This window comes from Lytechinus variegatus, chromosome 1 (genome assembly GCF_018143015.1).
Source record: "Lytechinus variegatus isolate NC3 chromosome 1, Lvar_3.0, whole genome shotgun sequence".
NCBI classification, from domain to species: Eukaryota; Metazoa; Echinodermata; class Echinoidea; order Temnopleuroida; family Toxopneustidae; genus Lytechinus; species Lytechinus variegatus.
In genome coordinates this window covers 69,146,455-69,169,011 of record NC_054740.1, presented here as the reverse complement: position 1 = coordinate 69,169,011, position 22,557 = coordinate 69,146,455, and the positions used below count along the sequence as shown (strand labels likewise).

The window sequence follows — 22,557 nt, the reverse complement described above, 5'->3', positions numbered from 1 at the left end:
CTACAGTTGATATGCCACCTGTCTTTAGTTGCCCTTCACCAATCATCCAAGACAATGAGCTTGGTGAAGCCTATGCTGATGTCTCATGGCCTCAGCTTACTATCACAGATGATTATACTTCTCTTGCAAATCTTGTGGTACGTACATTACATTTCTATTTGTCTCATTTGCATGTTAGATAGGTAGGGTAGAGGAGCAAAATCCCCCCCCAAAAAAATTTATAATAACATTGATGACGATGATGACAAATGGTGATAAGGATGATGATGATGATGATGATGATAATGATGATAAATGGTGATGATGATGATGATAAAGGGTGATAATGAGGAGGATGATGATGATGATAAATGGTGATAATGATGATAAATGGTGATGATGATGATGATAAATGGTGATAAGGATGATTCTCCACTCTGTGGGGAGCATTCCAACTTGAGTTTTTAATCTCAATTTGCTATTCATAGTACATACAATGTAGGCAGAATAAAACAGAACAAAACTTGTGGTAATCTCCAGAGTGAAACATGGATTTGTGAACTTATTTCCTAAATGAGAGAAAATAAATACTTTTTAACCTGATTTTGATGCCTGGGGAACATTTCATGAAATTTCATTGTTAAACTGAAATATTGATATCTCACTGGTTAAAAGCAAATATGTCAGTGGAAATCATTGAATAGATGCTGCATGAAATACAACCTTTTTGTGACACTAGCATTCTGCAAACCATGTCCCACCTCCCCTGTCATCTAAACAATGTGTATTATTTAGAAAAGAATGAAAGACATTGATATGTTCTAAATTCTTTCGTCATTAGATCACAATGTCGCATTCTGAACCACTGCGGGTATTCTATGATAGCCCAGTCTCTGTGACCTACTCTGCAACCGATGAGAGAGGCAACGTAGCCACCTGCACATTCACTGTGACTGTCAATGGTGAGTTAATATTCCAAGACCTTGTTTCTCAAAATGATCAAATCAATTAGGATGCTGAAATGCGTGGTTCTGCTTGGCTTTATAGAAGCACTGTTGCACTAAGGACTCTCATTGACTGGGAAGTTGTTAATGAAAAAAAAAACCTTTATGAAGTAGGATCTTTTAAGTCTGTAAGCCTACTCTTTTTCTCCTTTTTAGGTCTACATAATATGCAAAATATATACATTGTGCTAGTTTACATCATTGCATCTTAATTCAATTTCACTTAAGTGTTGGTCACTGGATTGTGAAACCTCCACTATACCTCCTGATTGAGAACACCTCAAAGTTTGTGTTATCCTTTTTTTTGTTGAAAAGCTGAATAGTGGTTTGATAAAATTGGTAACCAAATATTCATAAAAATAGGATCTACATGTAGCTTCTATTAAATGGGGCTCAATGGAAGTAAAGGAGGACAAAAAGTATAGGATTTTCTCTCTCCTCGATCACCTGCTTAATCACTCATTCTCCTGTTTCATTTCTCAGATGTTGAGAATCCAGTCTGGCAGACATGTCCTGCTTTTATCACACGACCGCTTGACCCTGGAACCAATTCGGCCATCGTCAGCTGGCCCGAACCGACTGTCTTGGATAACTCTGGAGTTGACCCCACCGTGACCTCGACAGCATCCAATCCTGAGCTATTTTTTGCTGGCTCCTACACAGTGGAATACATCGCCCGGGATGAAGCAGGCAACGAGGCCAAATGTGAATTCATGGTTGTCATAGAGAGTAAGTAATAATCAAATGTTAGTAATGGCCTCATATCCTTCGAGTTGTAGTGAGTTGGGCAACTTGACGATTAGAGCCAAGCTAGTTGTGTTGTTTTTTGTTTGTTCATTTATGGTTTTCTATATCATTACATGAAACCTGATTTGACCCTGCATATTTATATTCTTTCTTAAATGGACATGTATTGTTTTTCAAGCATGCATGTCACTTGCTTTGGTAAAATTTTGTTTTTGGTATTGTTTAAAGATTGTATTGGAAATATTCTGTGAGACCTTTATCCGTGATTAACCATGGCAAGATTTTTTTTCTTCTTCAAATATAGCTCATAATAATGTCATAATTCATAGCATTACCAATCTTTTGACCCAAATTCATCATTTTAGATCGCTTCTTATGTCATTCAGTGACCTAGATCATTTAATGAGATAAACTGTCATTTATAAATAATGAATTACATGAGTGAGATACACAATGTAGGGTCATAACAAATGTTGAAAAATGTGCCATGCGATATGGCATTTCCTAAAAAAATTGGCAATAGGAACGACAGTGTTTACAAAGACCCTTTCATGAAAATTGGGCCCGATTGGTATGACTAAAGTACAAGTAAAGAATTAACTCATCCTCTTACCTTGGAACTCTTTCCAGCCGATGAAAATGTACCTGTCTTTGATAACTGCCCCGTGGGTACCCTCAACTTCGAGGCAGACTTGGGAACCTCCACCACCATCGTGAGCTGGCCGACGATCACGGCAACAGACGACCTGGACATCAGGGTGACGATAACATCAAATTTCAACCCAGGCCAAGAGTTCTCTATAGGAACGTACAGCGTGGAGTACCAGGCTAGGGACAATGCGGGGAATGTAGGTTACTGCGGATTCACCGTAGTTGTTGCAGGTAAGAAGGGTGTGTTTCATCAGGAGATGTGTTAGTGATCTTCATCAATATTTGTTATAAGCTACTGGAATCCTTGCATGCGATTGGTTGAGATGTAATTTTGGAGAGGAAGTCACTGACAAGACACGTCATGAAACACCATCCTTGAAGTAAACTGTCATCTCTGGTTTTAATAAAAACAATATTTTAAAAGCATTCAATAGGCTACAGATCTTTTAAGATCCAAACAGATGTTGTGGGGTTGTTCCTCCATTCCATCTTATTTCGTTCCCATGATATTTTATTTTTTTTATTTATTTATTTACCACTTGTGGGATGGAACACCCTATCAGCACATGCTGTTTTTCGTAGGGGTCCATACACACAACAATAAAAATGTACAATAAACAATCAAACATGATAATTACAAAAACACAAAATCATATGACATAAATCATAAGAACATACAATAAAAGGCAAAAAAAAAAATACAATATGATAATAAAAGCAAAATATATATAAAAACAATAGGGGGACTAAAAGTAAGGAATAAATGTAAAACAATAGAGAAATAACTTAAAGATAAACTAAACTCAAGCAGGGGCTAAGGGATTGAAATGAGGGGGGGGGGTGATGCAGGAGCTTTTAACAACAATAATCAGGATGAGGGGGGATGAGCATGTTTTTAAGATGTGTTTTAAAGGAATGTATAGTGATACAAGGAGGGATTTTCTTTTCAATAGAGTTCCATATTTGGGCACCTCGGTAGACGAAGCATCTTTTACCATAATTCGTCTTTGGATGCGTTAACCTTAATTGGGTTTTTCCAGATCTGGTATTATAGGGTGTGTTACGAATGGAAAATGTATTGCAAATATAATCAGGAGCAAGTTTGTAGACGGCACGATACATAGAAAGAGCCAACTGTTTTGATCTACGGTCTTCAAGATTATCAAGTTTTAGGGTGTTATACAATACTTTAGTGGGATACATATGGTCCACTTTAAGAACTGATCGAAGGGACCTATTTTGCAAAATTTGGAGTTGTTTAGAATTGTTTTTACCCGTGTTACCCCAAACCGTGCTACAGTAATCAAATTGAGACTGGATGATACTTTTGTAATATAAGAGAGCAGTTTTTTGATCGATGTAGTAACGAATTCTTCTAAGGAGATATAGGCTTTTAATAGCTTTTTTACATAGAGACTGGACATGATCGTTCCAGAGTAGAGACTCGTCAATATATATGCCTAAATATTTACAAACACGAACTCTTTTTATTTCACAGTCATCAATACATACTTTGCATCTATTAAGTTCGGTTTCATTTTTCTTAAGCCTCTGGGCTGAACCAATAAACATGGTTTCACATTTTGTGGTGTTAATGATTAATTTGTTATCTTTTAGCCAAGATGAAATAATTGATAAATCTTCATTCAGCTTATTATTTATGACTTCGGGATTTTTTGAAGAAAAAAATATGCATGTATCGTCTGCGTAGAGAGACACTTTACAGTGTAATTTATCAGGTAGGTCATTTATATATAACGAGAATAATACGGGCCCTAACAATGAGCCTTGTGGCACACCGCAGTTTACCTGCCTTGTAAGAGATGATATACCATTAATACACGTAAACTGTTGTCTTTGAAATAAATAATTCTGAAACCATTCAGTGGTGTGATGGTCAAATCCATACATTTTCATTTTATCCAACAGGATCGAATGGTCCACCGTGTCGAAGGCCTTTTTTAGATCAATCATAACCAAGCCAGTTAATTCCCCTTTGTCAATTGAAGAAAGCCATTGATCAGTTACATTTATCAATGCAGTTTGCGTTGAGTGTTTGGGTCTAAAGCCGGATTGACACGGAGTTAGAATATTATTTTTTGTTATAAAATGCATCAATTGGTCGTGTACTACTTTTTCCATAACTTTGCCCAAGACTGAAATAACAGAAATCGGACGATAGTTATCAAAACATGATTTACTACCTCCTTTAAAAATTGGTGTAACTCTCGCTAACTTCCATTGACTAGGGACAGTGCTTGAAAGTATAGACTGATTAATGATATAAGTCAAAGGGGGTGCAATTGAGCGAGATATACAATTGAGCATTTTAGAGGGTACATTATCAGGCCCTGTTGCTTTATTACAAGGGAGCTTACTTATTATTTTACAGACTTGATCATCGTTTACTACTTCAAGGCTAAAAATAGAATCATTTACAGTGCAAGTTGGACACTTGGTTGCGTTTAGATCATTCACTGGTAAATGTTCAGCCTGAAGTTTTTTGCCGATGTCGGTAAAGAAATCATTGAAAGCATTAGCTAAATCACGTCCTTTTAACACTGAATTATCAGATACTAAGGGTGGAAATTGACAAGATGACTTATTTTGGGGTGCTAGGTATCTGAGCGATTTCCAAATCATCTTTGTGTTTTTATTTGCAGATTCAACATTTTTTGTGATAAAGGAACGTTTTGCTTCTCGAATGCACGAAGTAACATGATTACGGGCTCGTTTATACGCAACCCAATCCGACAGAGAATTAGTCCGTTTAGCCTTGGCTTTCAATCGATTTCTTTCACGGATCTGCTTAAAGATATCTCTATTCAACCATGGAGACTCTTTTTGCTTCACCCGAAGCTTACGTAAGGGGGCGTGCTTATCAATGATATTTAACAGCAAAGATATAAAACATTCGTAGGCTGCTTGCGGATCAGTAAATTGGAATACAGACTCCCATGATATGTTACTCACATCAATTTGAAAAGCAAGCTCGTCGAACTTATTAAAATTTCTACAAGTTTTATACTTATGTGCACAAGTAGACTCAGAAAGAGATCTACCAAATACACAATAGATCATATAATGATCAGACATAGATAGTTCAATTACACCACTGATTGAAAGATAATTAAAGAAACATTTTACAGATTAACTTTAAACCTGGTTTTAGTTTGTATACACATGTACGAGTGGCAGTGACTTTTTTTAGGGGATCTAAAGTCACAGAGGTCATTATATATCTGAAAGGATGTTGTTCCCTTGATAACTACAGAACTGTTTTAGGCTTCAACTTCATGGGAGCAACCATGATCTGGTTAGATTTAAGGTGTTAAGCTTAATGGATATCAGTAATAGCCAAGGTAAAATATATTTATTTGTCAACTTTTGTTATAGATGGTTCTGAATCCCTCAATTCTAATGTTCAATTCTATAACCAGATCTCCAGCAGCCAGAGATCAGAGCCTGCCCTTCTGATCAGTCATTCTTTGTCCTCAACGCTGCAAGTGATGTGAAAGTCTCATGGTCTGAACCGCAAGCTACAGATAACTCTGGCACAGTGACTCTTTCACAGACATCCGGAAGGGGATCTGGATCCAGGTTTGGCAGAGGCACTTCTAACATCGTTTATCGGGCAGAAGACACGACAGGAAACTTTGCAGAATGTTCTTTTGTAATCTCTGTGACTGTCAAACAGGGTTAGTATTTCCTTTTTGTTCTTACCACATCACTCAGATCGCCTGCCTGTATTGTAATTTTAAACATGAGTAGAATGAATTTTATTTACTTTATGTTTGATTAGAAACATCCTCATCAAGCCCTTTTATTTGTGGACAGTTGACAATTTGGCTTTATTATGAAGACTGTGCTTTCACCATTTGCTTACTGTTTGTTTTTGTTAAAGATACCATAAGTCTTGATGGCTCCCTAACTCTTGATATTGTGCGAGGTCTTGATGGAATATTTGGAGGTTCATCACGCCGGGATAATCTGAGAAATGATGTAAGTGCGAATATATTTATTCATTAAGTTCATTATAATGGTGTAGAGAGCAGTTCAGAGCAGAAATTCGAGATGGACCACATTCATTTTTTCTCAGATGTATAAATAAATACTTATTTTTGAATGCTTTCACCCTTCTTAGGTGGATGCCGGAGGCAATATGTTTTCATTTTGTCCGTCTCACTGTCATTCTTACTATAAATTAAGCACCGTTTCAAGAATCAACTTCAAACTTTGTCCATGTATACATATACATGTAGGAATGACAATGTTCTAATTTTATTTTGGGGTCATAAGGTCAAAGATCACAGAGGTTATTATCTATACATTGAAATATATTTTTCTCACAATTATTGAAAATCTTTTTGAGAGTTAAGTGTAAAACCTTGTTCATGTATTCATATGTGAGAGAGGATGATCTGAATAGATTTGGGGTCACAAATTCAAAGTTCAAAGAAAGTTAAATGTGTAATATATTTATGATCCAGCAATAGCAGAGGCATGAAAGTTGACTGCATGCATTCAAGAATCCATCTACATGTAGTTTAGACCATGAGATTTAGGGAAATGTCGATCTTGAATAATGGGGTGTGTTAGGATAGAAGTATTATGTTTGCAAGTGATGGAGGCTGTATGATGTGAGTTTGATTAAAAGATTGAAGTAAAACAACATTTTACTGATATTAAAGGTCAAGTCCACCTCAGAAAAATGTTGATTTGAATCAATAGAAAAAAATCAGACAAGAACAATGCTGAAAATTTCATCAAAATCGGATGTAAAATAAGAAAGTTATGACATTTCAAAGTTTTGCTTATTTTCAACAAAATAGTTATATGAACGAGTCAGTTACATCCAAATGAGAGAGTCGATGATGTCACTCACTCACTATTTCTTTTGTTTTTATTGTTTGAATTATACAATATTTCAATTTTTATGAATTTGACGATTAGGACCTCCTTGCCTTAAGCACAAAATGTTAAAATAATGGAATTCCACGTGTTCAGGCAGGAATGAAACTTCATTTCACATGACAATGACAAGAAAATAAAAATATTTCATATTTCATATAATAAGATACAAAAGAAATAGTGAGTGAGTGACGTCATCAATTCTCTCATTTGGATGTCACTGGCTCGTTCATATAACTATTTTGTTGAAAGTGAGCAAAACTTTAAAATGCCATAACTTTCTTATTTTACATCCGATTTTGATGAAATTTTCAGTGTTATGCTTGTTGAATTTTTCTCTTTTATTCAAATCAAGTTTTTGTTGGGGTGGACTTGTCCTTTAAGAAAAGCCATTACTTAGAACTTTTGAGTAGGTAACTTTTGAATTTCATGCTGGTGTTGTGTTGTTAGAGAATGCAAAGATTAAAAAATCTGTAATAATTGTTGAACAATTTTATCAACCATCTTTCATCTATTATCGTAAATAAAAGCTTGACAACCTGTTCAGAGGAACCCAACTTGGAAGTGATTTTGTGGGACTAGAAATCACTAGCGGTACCTTCGATACTAGTAGCAACTATGTGATAGAATACACAATCTATCTGTGTGCGACAGCCCATTACAATGAGGAAAGCATCAAGGATATCTTCAATGGTGCCCTCACAGGGGATAATAGGGACATCTTTTCTACTTCCAATGTCATTGAGAGAGATTCGCTGGACTTCAGTAAGTTACTTTACCTATGAGCAGTCTTTTGGTTTTATCTGTTTATGGTAAATTTTCAAATTTGTCTGATATTTTGAAAAGGCAATCAGTCATTTTCATAAAATTATATATTTCTTTGTGTGCATTGATGTTTTACTTAAAGGGAAAGTTCACACTGACAAAAAGTTTATCATTAAAATAGCAGAGAAAAATATAATGAAAACTATTGGTGAAGGTTTGAAGAAAATCCATCAAAGATTTGAAAGTTAATAAAATTATAATTGTTTGATATGTGACGTCATATGTGAGAAGCTTCCCATGGATCTTGGATTTAAAAAAATCAATGAAATGTCATTTTCTTGCCTGTCTTTTTATCTTATTCTTTTTCTATTTCTCCTTTCTTGCGTTTTCTCATTCTTTCTGCCCTTATGGATGGATTTTTCTCTCTCTGTATTCTTTCTGTTTCTTCTTCTTGTTTGTCTCTCTAGATGTGGTAGAGTTCAGGGGGCAGTTTACACTGAAAAGCATTGAGAATCCTGGGACAGTTCCTGTCAACTACCAATCATGTTGCTCAGATCCATCTAGCAGCACTTACCAATCACTACAGAATAGAATCTATGACCATGTAAGTGCCTTGGATGCTGTGCTTAAACTATGCTCGTCCTAACGCTATGCGACACTCATTGAACATCAATATCAATGTCAAATTTTGCATTCTCTGTACGGGAACTGCAACTGCAGTGATTCCAACAATTCCTATTTAAAGTTTCCATAGAAGCTGCAATGAATAAATTTTTAATAGATCATACCAATTAAACACTAATATTTTGTAGTATTTTAGTGCTATTCTCTCTCTCAATTGTCATATTTTCCTACAATATCTGGAAAAGTGCATAGAATTAGGACTCTCTTCCAAATCTGTTTATAGCAAAATGAAAAGGTGTTCAGAAAGAAAGGGGAATTTTTTTATAGGAAGTTTAAAAGTTTTGTACCTTTTTCCCATGAATAATGGTTTTAATTACATAAATTACAGTTAGACAATCAAGCTGTCCAAATGTTTAAATTTTCATATCCTTTGACCATTTTTACGCTAGGTACATATCTTTAGGTCCCCCATTATTGTCAGCCTCTTTTGTAAGTCCAATGTTAGTGACATTGTAAAGAGAAAATTAGTATTTTTTTTATAAATCATTCAGACTATTTAACACTGTTTAACACTTTATGTATCTGTGCTTGTAAAGAATCATATTAGATTTCATGTTAAACATAAAGTTGATAGCTAATGTAATACTCATACTAAAATGACTTCAATTTGTCATTTGTGATTAACCTCCATGCAGCTTCAACGCACCTATGGCACCATGACACCTTTCAGGATGTCCAAGATTCTATTCCTGACCCCAGGAAGTGTTATTGTTGACTACACCTTGACCTATGACCCTGTCTCTGCCCCCGCTGCATCCAACCTTGAGCAGAGGTTCAATGACACCGTGACCCCTGGGTCACTTGAACTCACTGAAGGGGTCAGTACTGGGCTGTACCTCGAGGTCAACGGGGTCAAAGCCGGAAGCGTACAAGGTAAGGCATCTCGTGGATTCATTCTCGAAAATGAAAATGGTTTGGTAAAAAATGTTCGTATTGGCTGGAATTCTTGTCTGGAGTTCAAAAAGGTAGGTCTATGTTCAAGCCGTGTTTTATGCAATGTAGTTGTTATATGTAGTGTGTTGTTGAGTAAGGTTCACATTGATTTTAGGTAGAAAGGTCAGATAATGAATATTGCCTATGATGTAGGAGCTAAAGTAATTTTATACTTTTTATTATATGCATGATTCAGACTGATTTATTCAAACTTAGTCACTGTCTAAGTAATACCATAGTTGATTGTATTTTTACAATGCTGTATGCATCCTTATTTTTTGCGATGTACCTTGAAATCTATGTCATGAATTATAATCTAAACCACCTTTGTGAATGATGGACGTTATTCTTTCAGTGTAGGAGAGTCGGGTTATTTTTAAATGAAACCAATCACTCCTAGTAACTGATTAAATATATCCCAGATCTAATTGGGTCAAAATGGTGCATGCAATATCTTTATTACCAGTATTTGTTTGAGGCCAGACTATATGAAAACATGTTGTAGATCCAATGATTTTTTTTTAGATTTTAACTCAGAAAGGTCTATTTAATGAAATGTATGACTGATATTAACATTGTTTATTAGTTGTAAGAGACTGAAATTCATTTTATTGGAATTATGTATTGCAAACTATTTTTGGTCTGTGCGTGTACCATGGACATAGATTTTGTTCAATAACATCTGCTCTGGCAAGAATAATGCATTGAAAATGTTATGTTAACAATTCATAAAACTAAATATTAACAATTCAATAAACTAAATGAAGCCTTGGTATAATCAACTGCAGGTATGCATGTGTCCCAATCCAGTTTGATAAGCAATAAGCGTCTTTTTTTATGATATTATTTAGTCATTGCCTCATATTTTGTTTTTTTTGTGTGTGGTTTAGCTGTTTGTTCTAGTGATTACTGTTTGAATGGCGGAACCTGTATGATCACAAACTCATCTTCATATGAAATAAGCTGCAGGTGAGAAAATCAGTATCAATTTAAGTCATTTAGGGTATGAATAGGTTTATTTATTTTTCAACTAAGTTTTTTTTTTTACTTACATGTGCATTGTAAAGGATGTTGCAAGAAAATATTTGCATTTGATTGGAAATTTCTGTTGCTAATTAAAAATTGATAAATCAATTTTAATTCTAGAAGCAAATCAATATGCAGACCAGCAATTTGCAATTAATTTCAAGACTTATGATTGCTTTTGAAATCCCACAATTGACTTACAACTGATTGCACATTTCTTGAAGTGCTCCATTACTTTCTCTTGAATATGAATCAATCCCTGACAATTTTTTAAGGAACAATCGCTCAGGGTAATACCATAAATTAAGTATGTCCATCCTCCTATACATGAGACCTCTTGAAGTGATTTGTCTCCGTTTTCTACATTTAGGTTGTAAAACTCTCAAATTATAATAGTTTGAGCAGTTTCTGAAGTTGTCGGACTTACCAAGAATATTGATTTTATGGAATTTGTCCACCATTTAAGCATATTTTCTCAGTAAGCAATACTTACAAGTTGACTGTAATTGCCATCCTATTCCAAATCCTCACATTATTCTGAGCTGGAAACTTTTATGATTCTAAACTCTATACTACGTCTTCTAAGATTACTGGATTCTGTAATTCCTGTGGAGTTTTTACAGGAACCAAATGGTTCCCATAGAAAAATAGACAGGAGCAATTTTCATGAGTAAATGTTGTTTCACTCATTAAGAATGAAAATTCCTGTAAACAAAGACAAATATGTATTTAAATATGGTTTGGTAAATAAAGTATATATATGACATAGAGATAAGATATTGTGAAACAGTCATTTTGGGGTAGAAATTGGATTATTGATATATGATTCTAAAAATTCCATTGATGAAAGGAGTAAATGAGATGAGCTCAGCTCATATTTATATGGTTATTAGATATGATTTGTAATGAGCTAGCCAGAAAATTCATCGAAAATATTTGTTGTTTCTGAGGGCTTTCTGCATGGCAATTGAATTCTATTCTTTACTTTCTTTGAACTCTATTTAGTTTATCATTTGTATATGTAATCTGCACATCTGTCATACAAATTTACATATTGTTTTTTTTTTAATTGAATTATTTTTTTCTCTTATTTCAGCTGCCCTTACAGATACTATGGAGATCGATGTCAAAACGAAGGTAGGCAAAATTAGGAGTTAAATTTTCGTGGGGTCTACTACTTACTCGTTAAATTTCATTCAATTATCAAATGTATTATAAAGGGGGAACTTTGGTGACAACTGTCATCTTAGACAGATAGATATATGTCCTTATGTTCAATTCGATTTTACAAAGCATTTCCAGATTTTCTTCTTTTTATTCACTTTATATTGGGAATATACATATAAGAAAACACTGAGAAGATGTGACAAAACATTTACGTGATGCAGAAAGATAAGGACAACAAAAAGGAGGAGGTTGAACAACATTTTTGAAAATTGAAAAAAAATGACAAGAAATGAAAAGGCAGAAAAATCACTGTCCCAGACAGGATTTTTTTTTTCGTCTTCTTGCATCGTTCTGCTATTCAGTACCTAATTGCAGATGAGTTCTACACCTGCTTTTAGAACTTTCACAATTAAATTATCTATACACATGGTTAGAGACCCATTTCAAACCATAATTTTATACTCCCTACACTTAAAGCTGTCTATTAAGGCCACTCAAGGGAAACAGAAGAAGTGGCCACTAGCCAGGTTCTATAACACATATTCCTTTCAAATAGGAGACAATTTTGATGTCCACTAAAGATAGGTTTTCACTGTGGACAGGTGGCTGCTAAGACAGATTTGAAATGAGTACACCAGGGTGAATAAGGCTATCAGCATTCAGCAACTATCTGTAATACAAATCACATTTTTTTTATGGAATCATGATATGTGTTCCTCTTGCAGGTTTGAGCTGGGAGGTGATCGTGGCCATCGCTCTTGGTGCCATTCTCTTCTTGATCATCATCTTCCTGATCCTGGCGTGCTGCTGTTACTTCCTCCTCTACGCGCGAGAGAATGATTTGAAGGAAGAAGCCAGGAGGAGTAGAAAGAGAGAGAGGAGGTTACAAAGACTGTACAGGCAGTCCGTCTCTCAGGTGCCTCTGATCATGAGATCTCCCAAAGTTAAGAAGCCTATCCAAATACCACGTCCAATGGTAAGCTTCACGCATTCGTCTCTCAAACTCTCTTTGTCTTACAATAGTGTTTGATAGATATGTATTCCATTTATTATAAAAAAAAAACAAATGCGAAAAAAAAAACTTTGTTGATTTAAAGTTAAGACACAGCACATGGAAAATCATGAAAATACATTATTGATCATAAGTTGAAAACTTTGGAAAAGAGGGTACATATGAAGAAGGGGGTAGCTAGTGGAACAAAACTGGAAATTAAAAATCTGATATAATGAAAATATGATAATGAAAGCCTGATAATAATGCTCTTTTTCATTTGATTCTCCTTTATTGTAGTAGAAATAAGCCAAACTATTTCATATTATTTTTAGTTGTTACTTTTCATCACAACAGCCTGTGTACTACTGCTTAAATCTTAGACAATTTGTGGATACACAATTTTTTCCATTGTCACATATTCAAAACTTGTGAAGTAGCAATTAGTATTATTACAGTTCTGTGAAATTTTATAATTTCATTTGCCTGTTGATAAAAAATTATTCAATTAATTTTATTCTGATATTTTTTTTATTCTTCTCCTCAATGCCTAGAATGACTATGTATATATAGCAGGGCTCATTCCTTCTTGAAATCATTGTTTTGTAATTGTAATGCTGATATCTTATTTGCTTGTTGCTAAAACATTATTCAGTACGTTTAATCTATAAATAAGTTTTGTAATTTTTCCTTATTGCCCAGAATGACTATGTATATAGCAATGGCTCATTCATTCATGAAATCATCGATGAGCGTCAACCCAATGGTCCTAAGTTCCACCATGATGACAAGGAGAATGTATCTCAACCTCGATCTCCTCCCCTCAAGAGGGCGCACCCAGTGAGTTTAGTTTCAAATCAATCTGATTCAGATTTTATTACTGGGGCCTGTAACACAAAGCTTAGCAATTACAGAACTTTATTACGATTAATTTTATTGAAAACAATTATTGCCAGCCTTTGTGTTATGGGACCCTGGTCCGAGGGTTATGGGTGGCCAAAGAAGACATGGAAGATGAATTAATGAGACTCAGTTGATAAAACTTCCTCTTTCATATTTGACAAGTACGTATCAAGTATAAAGTAGGGCTCTGTCTTGTAGAGTTATAACCGTTTAAATCAATTCTCAAAGTTGAAGATTCATTTCTGATCATTTGAAATCATTTGCAACATTTATATTAAAGACAGGGACAGGGACCTTGTATTAAAGCGTACACACAATAATGTTTATTAAAAGTAAAAAACGCAGCCCCACCAGCATTATGATTTACGAGTGTATAATGGATGGAACAAGGCCAGAATACAGTGAAAAGGTTATATGTTGGGAATATTAAGTAGTCTTGTGTTGTGGCTGTATGATGATGACTTGCCTTGCTCAATCAACTGCATGCAACTATATCCTACATATACATTTGATTGTCTTAACTTGGTATTTCTGCAGCCTGATGATGATGTGAAAGTAAAACGGAAGCACAGGGAAAAGGGACCAAGGTTTACCCACGACAGTGATCCTCCTGTAAGTACAATTTTGCTTCATTCAGGAATGCCACTTTTCTGAGTTTTTCCCTTAAAAGTAATTGTTCATTTATTTTTAGTGTTTTATTTGTCCCAAGATACCACAAATTGATACTTAAGTGTGCATAAGTGTTAATTTGTTGGCATTTTGTGTAGTTCAATGTAAAAAACAAACTCCGCCTCCTAGGACACCCGATCCAAGGGGGGACCCCACCCAAATATTTTCTGACTCTTTTTCAGGATACCCTATTCTTTATGTTCATTAAAATCTCATTGAAAACATGAATCAGATGTGCCCTCTTAATAGCCTACAAGAATGACAGGATTCAAGTTAAGTTAATGCTTTAGTTCTTTTCATTTAAATTCTTTTGATCTATTACAATCTACCTGTCATGAAATTGCCAAAGTTTTTTTCCAAGGACATGTGTTTAGTGAAAAGGCTCATTATTTAAGGGAGCTTTAACTGAGATTTTTTTGCAGTGGTTTTGATTTTTTTTTGCTGTTTTGGTTTTCTAAAAAACTTTTCCTGCCCACGTGTTGTTTTCCATTTGCAAAAGTTACTAATTAAGTTTGATCTCTATGCTTGCTGTTCTGTATTTTTGGGATATAAATAAAGAGAAGAAAACAGTATTTGTTTTTGTGTGAGATTGGAATTTGATTTTTATAACTGAGCTGGAATAATAGGGATTGAATTTAAGTTATAAAGGGGCCTTTTTGATAAATCCATATTTGATCATTGCTTGTCACCCTTTTGAAGCAAGCCCCTATTTCTAGAATATTTTAAATTAATGCACAGATTCACAATATTTAATCAAAATTTGACATTCCAAATGGGAGGCTGAAAATGTTCTGTTATTTAGGAAAATTTTACTGTATTCTAATTATTCATATCAAATTGTAGTGAAAGAACGATCGGGCCTCAAAATGTGAAAAAGATTGATATTCCTTGTTTAGTTTTTACTCATATGAAAAGCATTTGTGGGTTGCCACATATATATTCACAAGATCTTGCATTAATTTACAAATAAATTTTTCTCTAATGTGTGGCAAATGTCATTGAGCCGTGGTCAGAACTTGTCACCCAATAGTGCATGATACTGTATGTTAAAATATCTCGTATATATATATATATATTCTATTTGTCACCTTTCTATTCTTCTAATCATATATTGCAATTGAAATTAGTTTAGAAAACGTCATTCATAATGAATGTAGACATTGCAATATATTTTGCTTACCATTATATGATAAATATTAGCAGCATCATAATAATTATACTTCATGTATACCTGCATTTCACCTCTACATATCTTTATATGATTCTCTGTGCTGTCTATTTCACTTTTTATCCAATGAACTTTTAAAGAGTATTGATAGCCCCATTCTTGTGAAAGTCAAACTACAGAATTATCTTTCCACTTTCTTAGGCAAAATAGGCTTATGGAGTGAACAAGTTCTGGTTTAAATTTAGATTATGTCAAATGCACTTGCTACTTTTGATAAACAGATGTTCAGAGCTTATTGAGGTGTCGGATTACACTTCGAATCCATTTTCTATAAAGATGTTTATAACTTGATGCAGGAATTATATCAAATGAAATAGGAGCATCTAATAATATAGCTACGTGTTGTTGTTATATTTGTCTGATGAAAGATAAATAATTCTCAGGGGTTATTTTTCTGGGTCACGCTGTACTGTATTACTTTATTGGGTGTTATAAAATAGTAAAGTTTCTTGATTTTGAAAGTGTGTGAAAGTGGTTATTGGTTTAGGGGTGCTGTCTTCCAACTTAAGGGTGTGCATTAACTTGGATGTTGTTTCTAAATTTCAAAACCAAAGAAAAAGACGCAGAAGAAGAAGAAGGTAGTGAGGATTCTATCCCCCTCTCTTATTACCCCTTCTTCCCCTCCCCGAGTCCAAAAGACCCGGAGACACAAGGTGAGAAAGAATAATGGACTAATCCTGGGGAACTTTAATGTGTGCACACTACTACACCGTCAATAACACCGTTTTGTTGTGAAGAACTGTGTTTTGGCAACCCAGGCACCATTTAACAGGGACTACCATATCATCAATTTACTGTAATTTTTTTATCTAGGTGTTTTTTTCCCCAATTGTGTTCAGTCAGCTAACTTGTATACATTCATATGGTGGTGGGAAACTGACCTTCAAAATGGATCTATTTTTTGTCAGTTATGCATGGGATAAGAGACATTTGAAGACAATTTAGTGCAGCAAAAAGTTAAAATGATAAATCATATACCAATCATACATATTAACTACAACACACAGCAAAACAAGGTTTGTGCATTTTCAGTGGTTTTCATCAACATGTATTTTTGCATGAAAGCAAGTCAAATTTAACATGTTTCGAAAATATAAGCTTCATTGTGCTTTTCACCGGCCTCATCAAGTCTGTGATGTCATGTGTTATCATTTCAACTTTTTAGCGATAAGTTTTTTTAGTGTCATTTCATCCTGATTCATCTGCAATTTGTAATAGAAAAATTGAATTTGTAATTGTTATCAATATTAATATGTACAAACCTATTTTAATCACTATCCTCTTGACACAATTTAGATTAGTACAAAGTACAATGAACCCATTATTTCAATCCCAATAATTTGGGATTTTCTCAAGCGAAATACTCAGCTTACCAGCTGTAAATGTTGTGCTTTGTCACTTACAAGGTTTTGATTGGTCGATTCCACTTTTTCCAGTTTGGGTCGATTATTGATTACCTTCCTTATCCCATTGTCATTACTGTATATAGATTCATGTAAAAAAATAGAATATTACTGGTAACACTGTTTTAATTTAATATTGTTATATGTACATTAATTCAGAAGGTTGTCAAGTAATTTCAATGTTTACATACTATTCATTGTGGGTTTTTTAATGGCATGTCATTGTGATGACCTGTAAGGGTTGTGTAAGGATTTAGCAAGAAAATATTAAGGAAAATATTGCAAGTTGCTCAGGGCTAATTCACCCTGAAATACCCTCAAGATCCCTGGAAAAAGGAGCCCCTTGAACTTCCATCTGAATAATGTCATTTTCATACCATGTAGCAAGTTTAAGCTAGTGAGCTTTAAAAAAAGGTACATGTAGCCCCAGTAAGTTTGTATTATTTTTTTTTTGGGGGGTGTGCTAGGAAATATTTTCAATCACTTGCAGATTTCCATTGCAAGTTTTCAATTGATAGATTTTCAATCAATTGCACGCTCCATTCAATGCCCAATTAGTTTACTAAAATACTTGGTGACTGGTGAGGCAGTGCTAACTTTATTATATGATGACAATTTATCTTTATTTTCTTTAGGGATGCAAATGTTTTTCTTGTCTGCCATGATCATAAATAAAACCTTTTGTTTTCAATTTTAATTGTATGTATTACTTGAATAATACTTTTCAATCATTTACTAATGTAACAATGCTACCTGAAGTTCATGTGGTAGGACTCTCATCTTATAAAAATAATTCCATTTTGGATTTTTTAAAGGTTATTATAACATGTGTATTAATTATCATGCTAATTATTTTATTTATATTGAGTGTATTTAAACTTGTATTGAATTGCTGCATGTAATTCATGTAATATATAATGTTTTTAATTATATATGTGTGCATGTATATATATATGTATTATCTAAAGTTGATAATATAACAATGTACATGTAATAATGTCTGAATTACTAAAATAATCATGGAGGAATCGCTTTCTCAGAAGAGGATTTTCATCAGTAATGATAACTCATACCTGCACATTACTGTGGGCTATAATAACTCATACACCATCAATGTAGATGCTCATATATGTATATTGTATTGTTGCTTTCATACTTAATTGATCATATATATTATTATTGAAGGACAACTGTAACTGTAAACTTGATTTGAATAAAATGAGAAAATTCAACAAGCATAACACTGAAAATTTCATCAAAATCGGACGTAAAATAAGAAAGTTATGGCATTTTAAAGTTTCTCTTATTTTCAACAAAATATTTATATGAACGAGCCAGTTATATCCAAATGAGAGAGTTGATGAAATCACTCACTATTTCTTTTGTAATTTATTATATAAAATATGAAATATTTTTATTTTCTCGTCATTGTCATGTGAAATGAAGTTTCATTCCTCCCTGAACACATGGAATTCCATTATTTTAACATTTTGTGCTTCAGGCAAGGAGGTCCTAATCGTCAAATTAGTAAAAATTGAAATATTGTATAATTCAAACAATCAAAAACACAAGAAATAGTGAGTGAATGACATCAACTCTCTCATTTGGATGTAACTGGCTCGTTCATATAACTATTTTGTTGAAAATAAGCGAAACTTCGAAATGTCATAACTTTCTTATTTTACATCCGATTTTGATGAAATTTTCAGCATTGTGCTTGTCTGATTTTTCTCTTTTGATTCAAATCAACATTTTTCTGGGGTGGACTTGACCTTTAAGTTCCTAAAAAAAACTCTGAATTTAAATGTTATTAGTCTTTCACTTTGCATGTATCATTAATAACAGTATGCAAAGAGTTATCACACTTAAAAAAAAAATTATACCATAGCATAGGATACATATGTTTCTAAAACCCCATGATAGAATATTGCAGATAATGATGTGAGGTAAAGTAAACAACTTGCCTTCCATGTTCAATTTTTCAAGCTAAAAGTGTTTCCATGAACAAATAAATCTTTATGACTGAGAACAAATCTTGGTGCTTTTCATGACATCAAATCAAAATACTTTTAGTTGAATAATCTTTATTCACTAATATATATCTACTAGTTGAATTCCAGTATGCATAAGCTAATATTTTTTTTCACTGAAAGTAGATATGTAATGTTAAGTTTTCTATGTGTTCATCAATATCTGTATTCAGCCAGAGCCGGAGAAGAAAAAGCGCAAAGAAAAGGGACCGACATTCCATGCTGATGGCGAACCCGAACTGGTGAGTATTTTCCTTTGTGCTTCATGGGCTGGTTCTCACGAAAGTTATGAGCAATTAAATCAATCTTAACTCTGAAAAACCAATGATTGCTGATTGGTTGCTGATGAGATATTTTTATTAAAGTAATTTTTGGACTGCAATGTTTCAGATATTTCTATAAGTCCCATTCAACTAATATTACATGTAAGTCATGGCTTTAGAACTTTGGTGCTTAAATTTATTATATTTAGTTTTCCTCTCTTGTTTTACATCTTGGTGATATTTTGAAATTCATACTTACTATTTTTCCCTTTTTTCTCTCTATTTTGTTAATCTTTCAGGTGGAAGAGATGAAACAACAATTCCCTCATGAGTTCATGTATTGATCAACAGCCTATACTCAACTGATCTTCCCTTTAAGATGAGAATAATAATAATAATCCCTGGATTTATATAGTGCTTTTTGCCAGATAATACAAAGCATATCTAGTGTTACCACAGCTTTAGCCCAAGTTGCCACTTTATCAGCAGCACACAGTAAGCTTATCTGTTTATTTTGGTATAATTAATACCATCCTGTAAATGCATCATACCAGTATTCATTGACCGCCACCAAAATTGAAAATGTCATATTAATATTTTTGGCCTTTGTCTCATGTCTATGCATTTTTATTCTAAAATTTAAGTCAAAATTAGTTGTTTGAGTTTCTCAACTTATTTAATGAAATAAGAAAGCTAATATTCTAATATGAAATTCTAAAACATCACCCATGTACTTAATATCTATTATGCTCTTTCAGTGACCAAAACTCCTTTACTTACCACCCCTAGTTTGCCATTAGACAATGTAGAGTGGAATGAGTAAACAAAGGAATGATGTGTATCGCTGAACAGGGCTTTAAAAGATAAATACGATGTATCAAAACTTTATTCTTAAACAAGTTTTCTCTGTCTTTCTCTGATGAATAGTTAATTGACAATATTTTGTATTATTTGGTTTATGGTATTCATGAGAATGTTTTTGATAGGAGGCTGCCCTCTACAAGCCCCGTTTTTAGCAGCCCCCCCCCCCCACAACTGGGCGTTGTGGCGTGCGCCTGTAATCCAAGCTGTGGGGAAGTAACAAATTGATGCAGAGGTTCGAGCCCTGGTCACGTCTTTCGGATGGTGACGTTAAAGGTCGGTCCCAGACGTAAATAATCATATCTGATTGATACACGTCTGACAAAACTAAAATACACACACACATACCCCATTATCAACCTGTTTGCATTATATGCTGGACTATACATATCGTAAGTAAAATGTTAAATTGTTTAAATTAAGATGTATGAAACCAAATGACATATCTTTTGAAATGGAAATAAACAAAATAATGATAAAAAAAAATGTTCCACAGCTTTTTTCTTCAAACATTTTTAAACTGTTGTCCTAACTGGTTCCAATTAGAATTCATTTCCAGTTACCCAACTGGTTCCAGTTAGGATTTCCAGTTGCCCAACTGGTTCCAGTTAGGATATCCAGTTACACAACTGGTTCCAGTTAGAAATCAATTCCAGTTGGAAGTCATATCCAGTTACCCAACTGATTCCAGTTAGGATTTCCAGTTGCCCAACTGGTTTCAATTGGTTTAAACTGGAAATTGTTACATTCAAGTTAAAACCAATTGAAACCAGTTGGAAATCCAACTGGTTTCAATTGGATTTTGGTCCTGGGAAAGAAAGAAAGAAAGAAGGAAGGAAGAAAGGAAGAAAGAAAGAAAGAAAGAAGAGGCAGGGGATAAAAATAACGGAGTGAGATAGAAGGAGAAAGGAAGAGGTGGGGAGGCTGAGGGCCCAGAGGATAAGACAGATGGAGAGAGTGGGTTAGAAAGAGAAGTGGAGGCTGATAAGTCAGGGATGGGAAAGGTGATAAGAGAGGGAAAAGGAAAGAAAGGGAGGCTGAGAGGCAGGGATAGGGAAGATGATGAGGAGGGAGAATGCTGAGGGATAGGGAAGGTAGTGAGAGACGGAGAAAGAAGAGAGGTGGAGGCTGAGAGGCAGGGATAGGGAAGATGATGACAGAGGGAGAAATAAGAAGTGGAGGCTGAGAAGCACTGGGGATAAGAGAGAGCGAATGGGAGAAAGCTAGAAGCTGAGAGGCACGGGAATAAGAAAGACTTGGGCTGAGAGAAAAAAAAGAGAGGGAGAAAAAAAAGACGAGAGACAGAGGATAATAGAGATGGAGCCGGGTAGGGGAGAACGTTAGGCTGTTTAGTTTTTGTGCAGGTGCAGAAAAGTATACAATGTAGGCTATATTCTCCCTTCATATGTTTATAACATACTATTAATATTTCTAATTTTCATTAAAAGCGCTTTTTTCCTTTATTAATGAAAAGTGCCACAGTCCCTATTGTTTACAAATTTGAACAAAATAGAGAGAGCATTCTAAGTAAGATATTTCTGAAAAGAAGAAAGTAGATCAACCCATCTTGAACCTACGTATTTGGAAAGTATAAATGATAGAGATTATTTTAAGTAAATTTGAAGAAAAAAAAATTGTATTGCCATGGTAAAGAAATAGGCATGATATTTGTTACCACTTTTCTTTAAAAAAAGAGTATGCAATGAAGTGATAAATATGCAATAATGGTATTAATACAATTGATGTTCTAGATATAATACACTTGATCATATCGTACGAAAGCCTTGCATGTACTAAAATTGCAGGTAAACATTAATTCTTACTATATGATGAAAAATAATTGTGAATATATCGATGCATGATATCAAACATTAATGTAAATAGGACGAATACAGTATGTATATATCCAGTTATAGTATAAACCTCTATTAGGTTCTTCAATTCACGTTTGAGGAATTATTTTGTTTTGAAAATAACAGACTTCACGTTTTCTTCTTTACAATAATGTTCCATATTTGAATTTACCCTGAAGATAAGGTAAAGTAAGAAGTTAAATGTTGCACAATGCACTCACCAAAGTCTTCACGTTTATTTTTAATATACAGAAATTGTGATGCAGTATCATTGAAGTGAAAGCTTTCGCAAATCCTAAATGTTGACAATTAATGAAACAATGAACACCTCAAGCTTGTTTAATATCTTAAAACTTTTGAAAATCACAGTGATCGATTATATTCGAAACATAGTGCAATACATTAACGTCAGCACTCATTCAAACTCCGTTATCTAAGAACTTTATAATCATATTATTTGCAACATTTCATTTTTAATATTGTTGCATT

At 34.0% G+C, this 22,557-nt stretch overlaps 1 protein-coding gene across 2 annotated transcripts in view; it reads left to right on the top strand.

The window, feature by feature from the left end:
* LOC121421218 (hyalin-like) overlaps positions 1-20,160 on the top strand; it is a 30,754-nt gene extending 10,594 nt beyond the window's left edge. Inside the window, exons 7-23 of one of the 2 annotated variants that reach the window (XM_041615883.1) lie at positions 7-137; positions 821-941; positions 1,467-1,712; positions 2,361-2,612; positions 5,822-6,079; positions 6,286-6,383; positions 7,823-8,057; positions 8,525-8,661; positions 9,377-9,614; positions 10,565-10,643; positions 11,797-11,837; positions 12,593-12,843; positions 13,561-13,698; positions 14,299-14,373; positions 16,213-16,311; positions 19,265-19,333; positions 19,654-20,160. In XM_041615883.1, the coding sequence (XP_041471817.1) occupies positions 7-137; positions 821-941; positions 1,467-1,712; positions 2,361-2,612; positions 5,822-6,079; positions 6,286-6,383; positions 7,823-8,057; positions 8,525-8,661; positions 9,377-9,614; positions 10,565-10,643; positions 11,797-11,837; positions 12,593-12,843; positions 13,561-13,698; positions 14,299-14,373; positions 16,213-16,311; positions 19,265-19,333; positions 19,654-19,698 (2,513 nt within the window). In that variant the 3' untranslated portion in view covers positions 19,699-20,160. The remainder of the gene's footprint in view (positions 1-6; positions 138-820; positions 942-1,466; positions 1,713-2,360; positions 2,613-5,821; positions 6,080-6,285; positions 6,384-7,822; positions 8,058-8,524; positions 8,662-9,376; positions 9,615-10,564; positions 10,644-11,796; positions 11,838-12,592; positions 12,844-13,560; positions 13,699-14,298; positions 14,374-16,212; positions 16,312-19,264; positions 19,334-19,653) is intronic. The other variant, XM_041615890.1, reaches the window with a different exon arrangement.
* Positions 20,161-22,557: the final 2,397 nt, after the last annotated feature.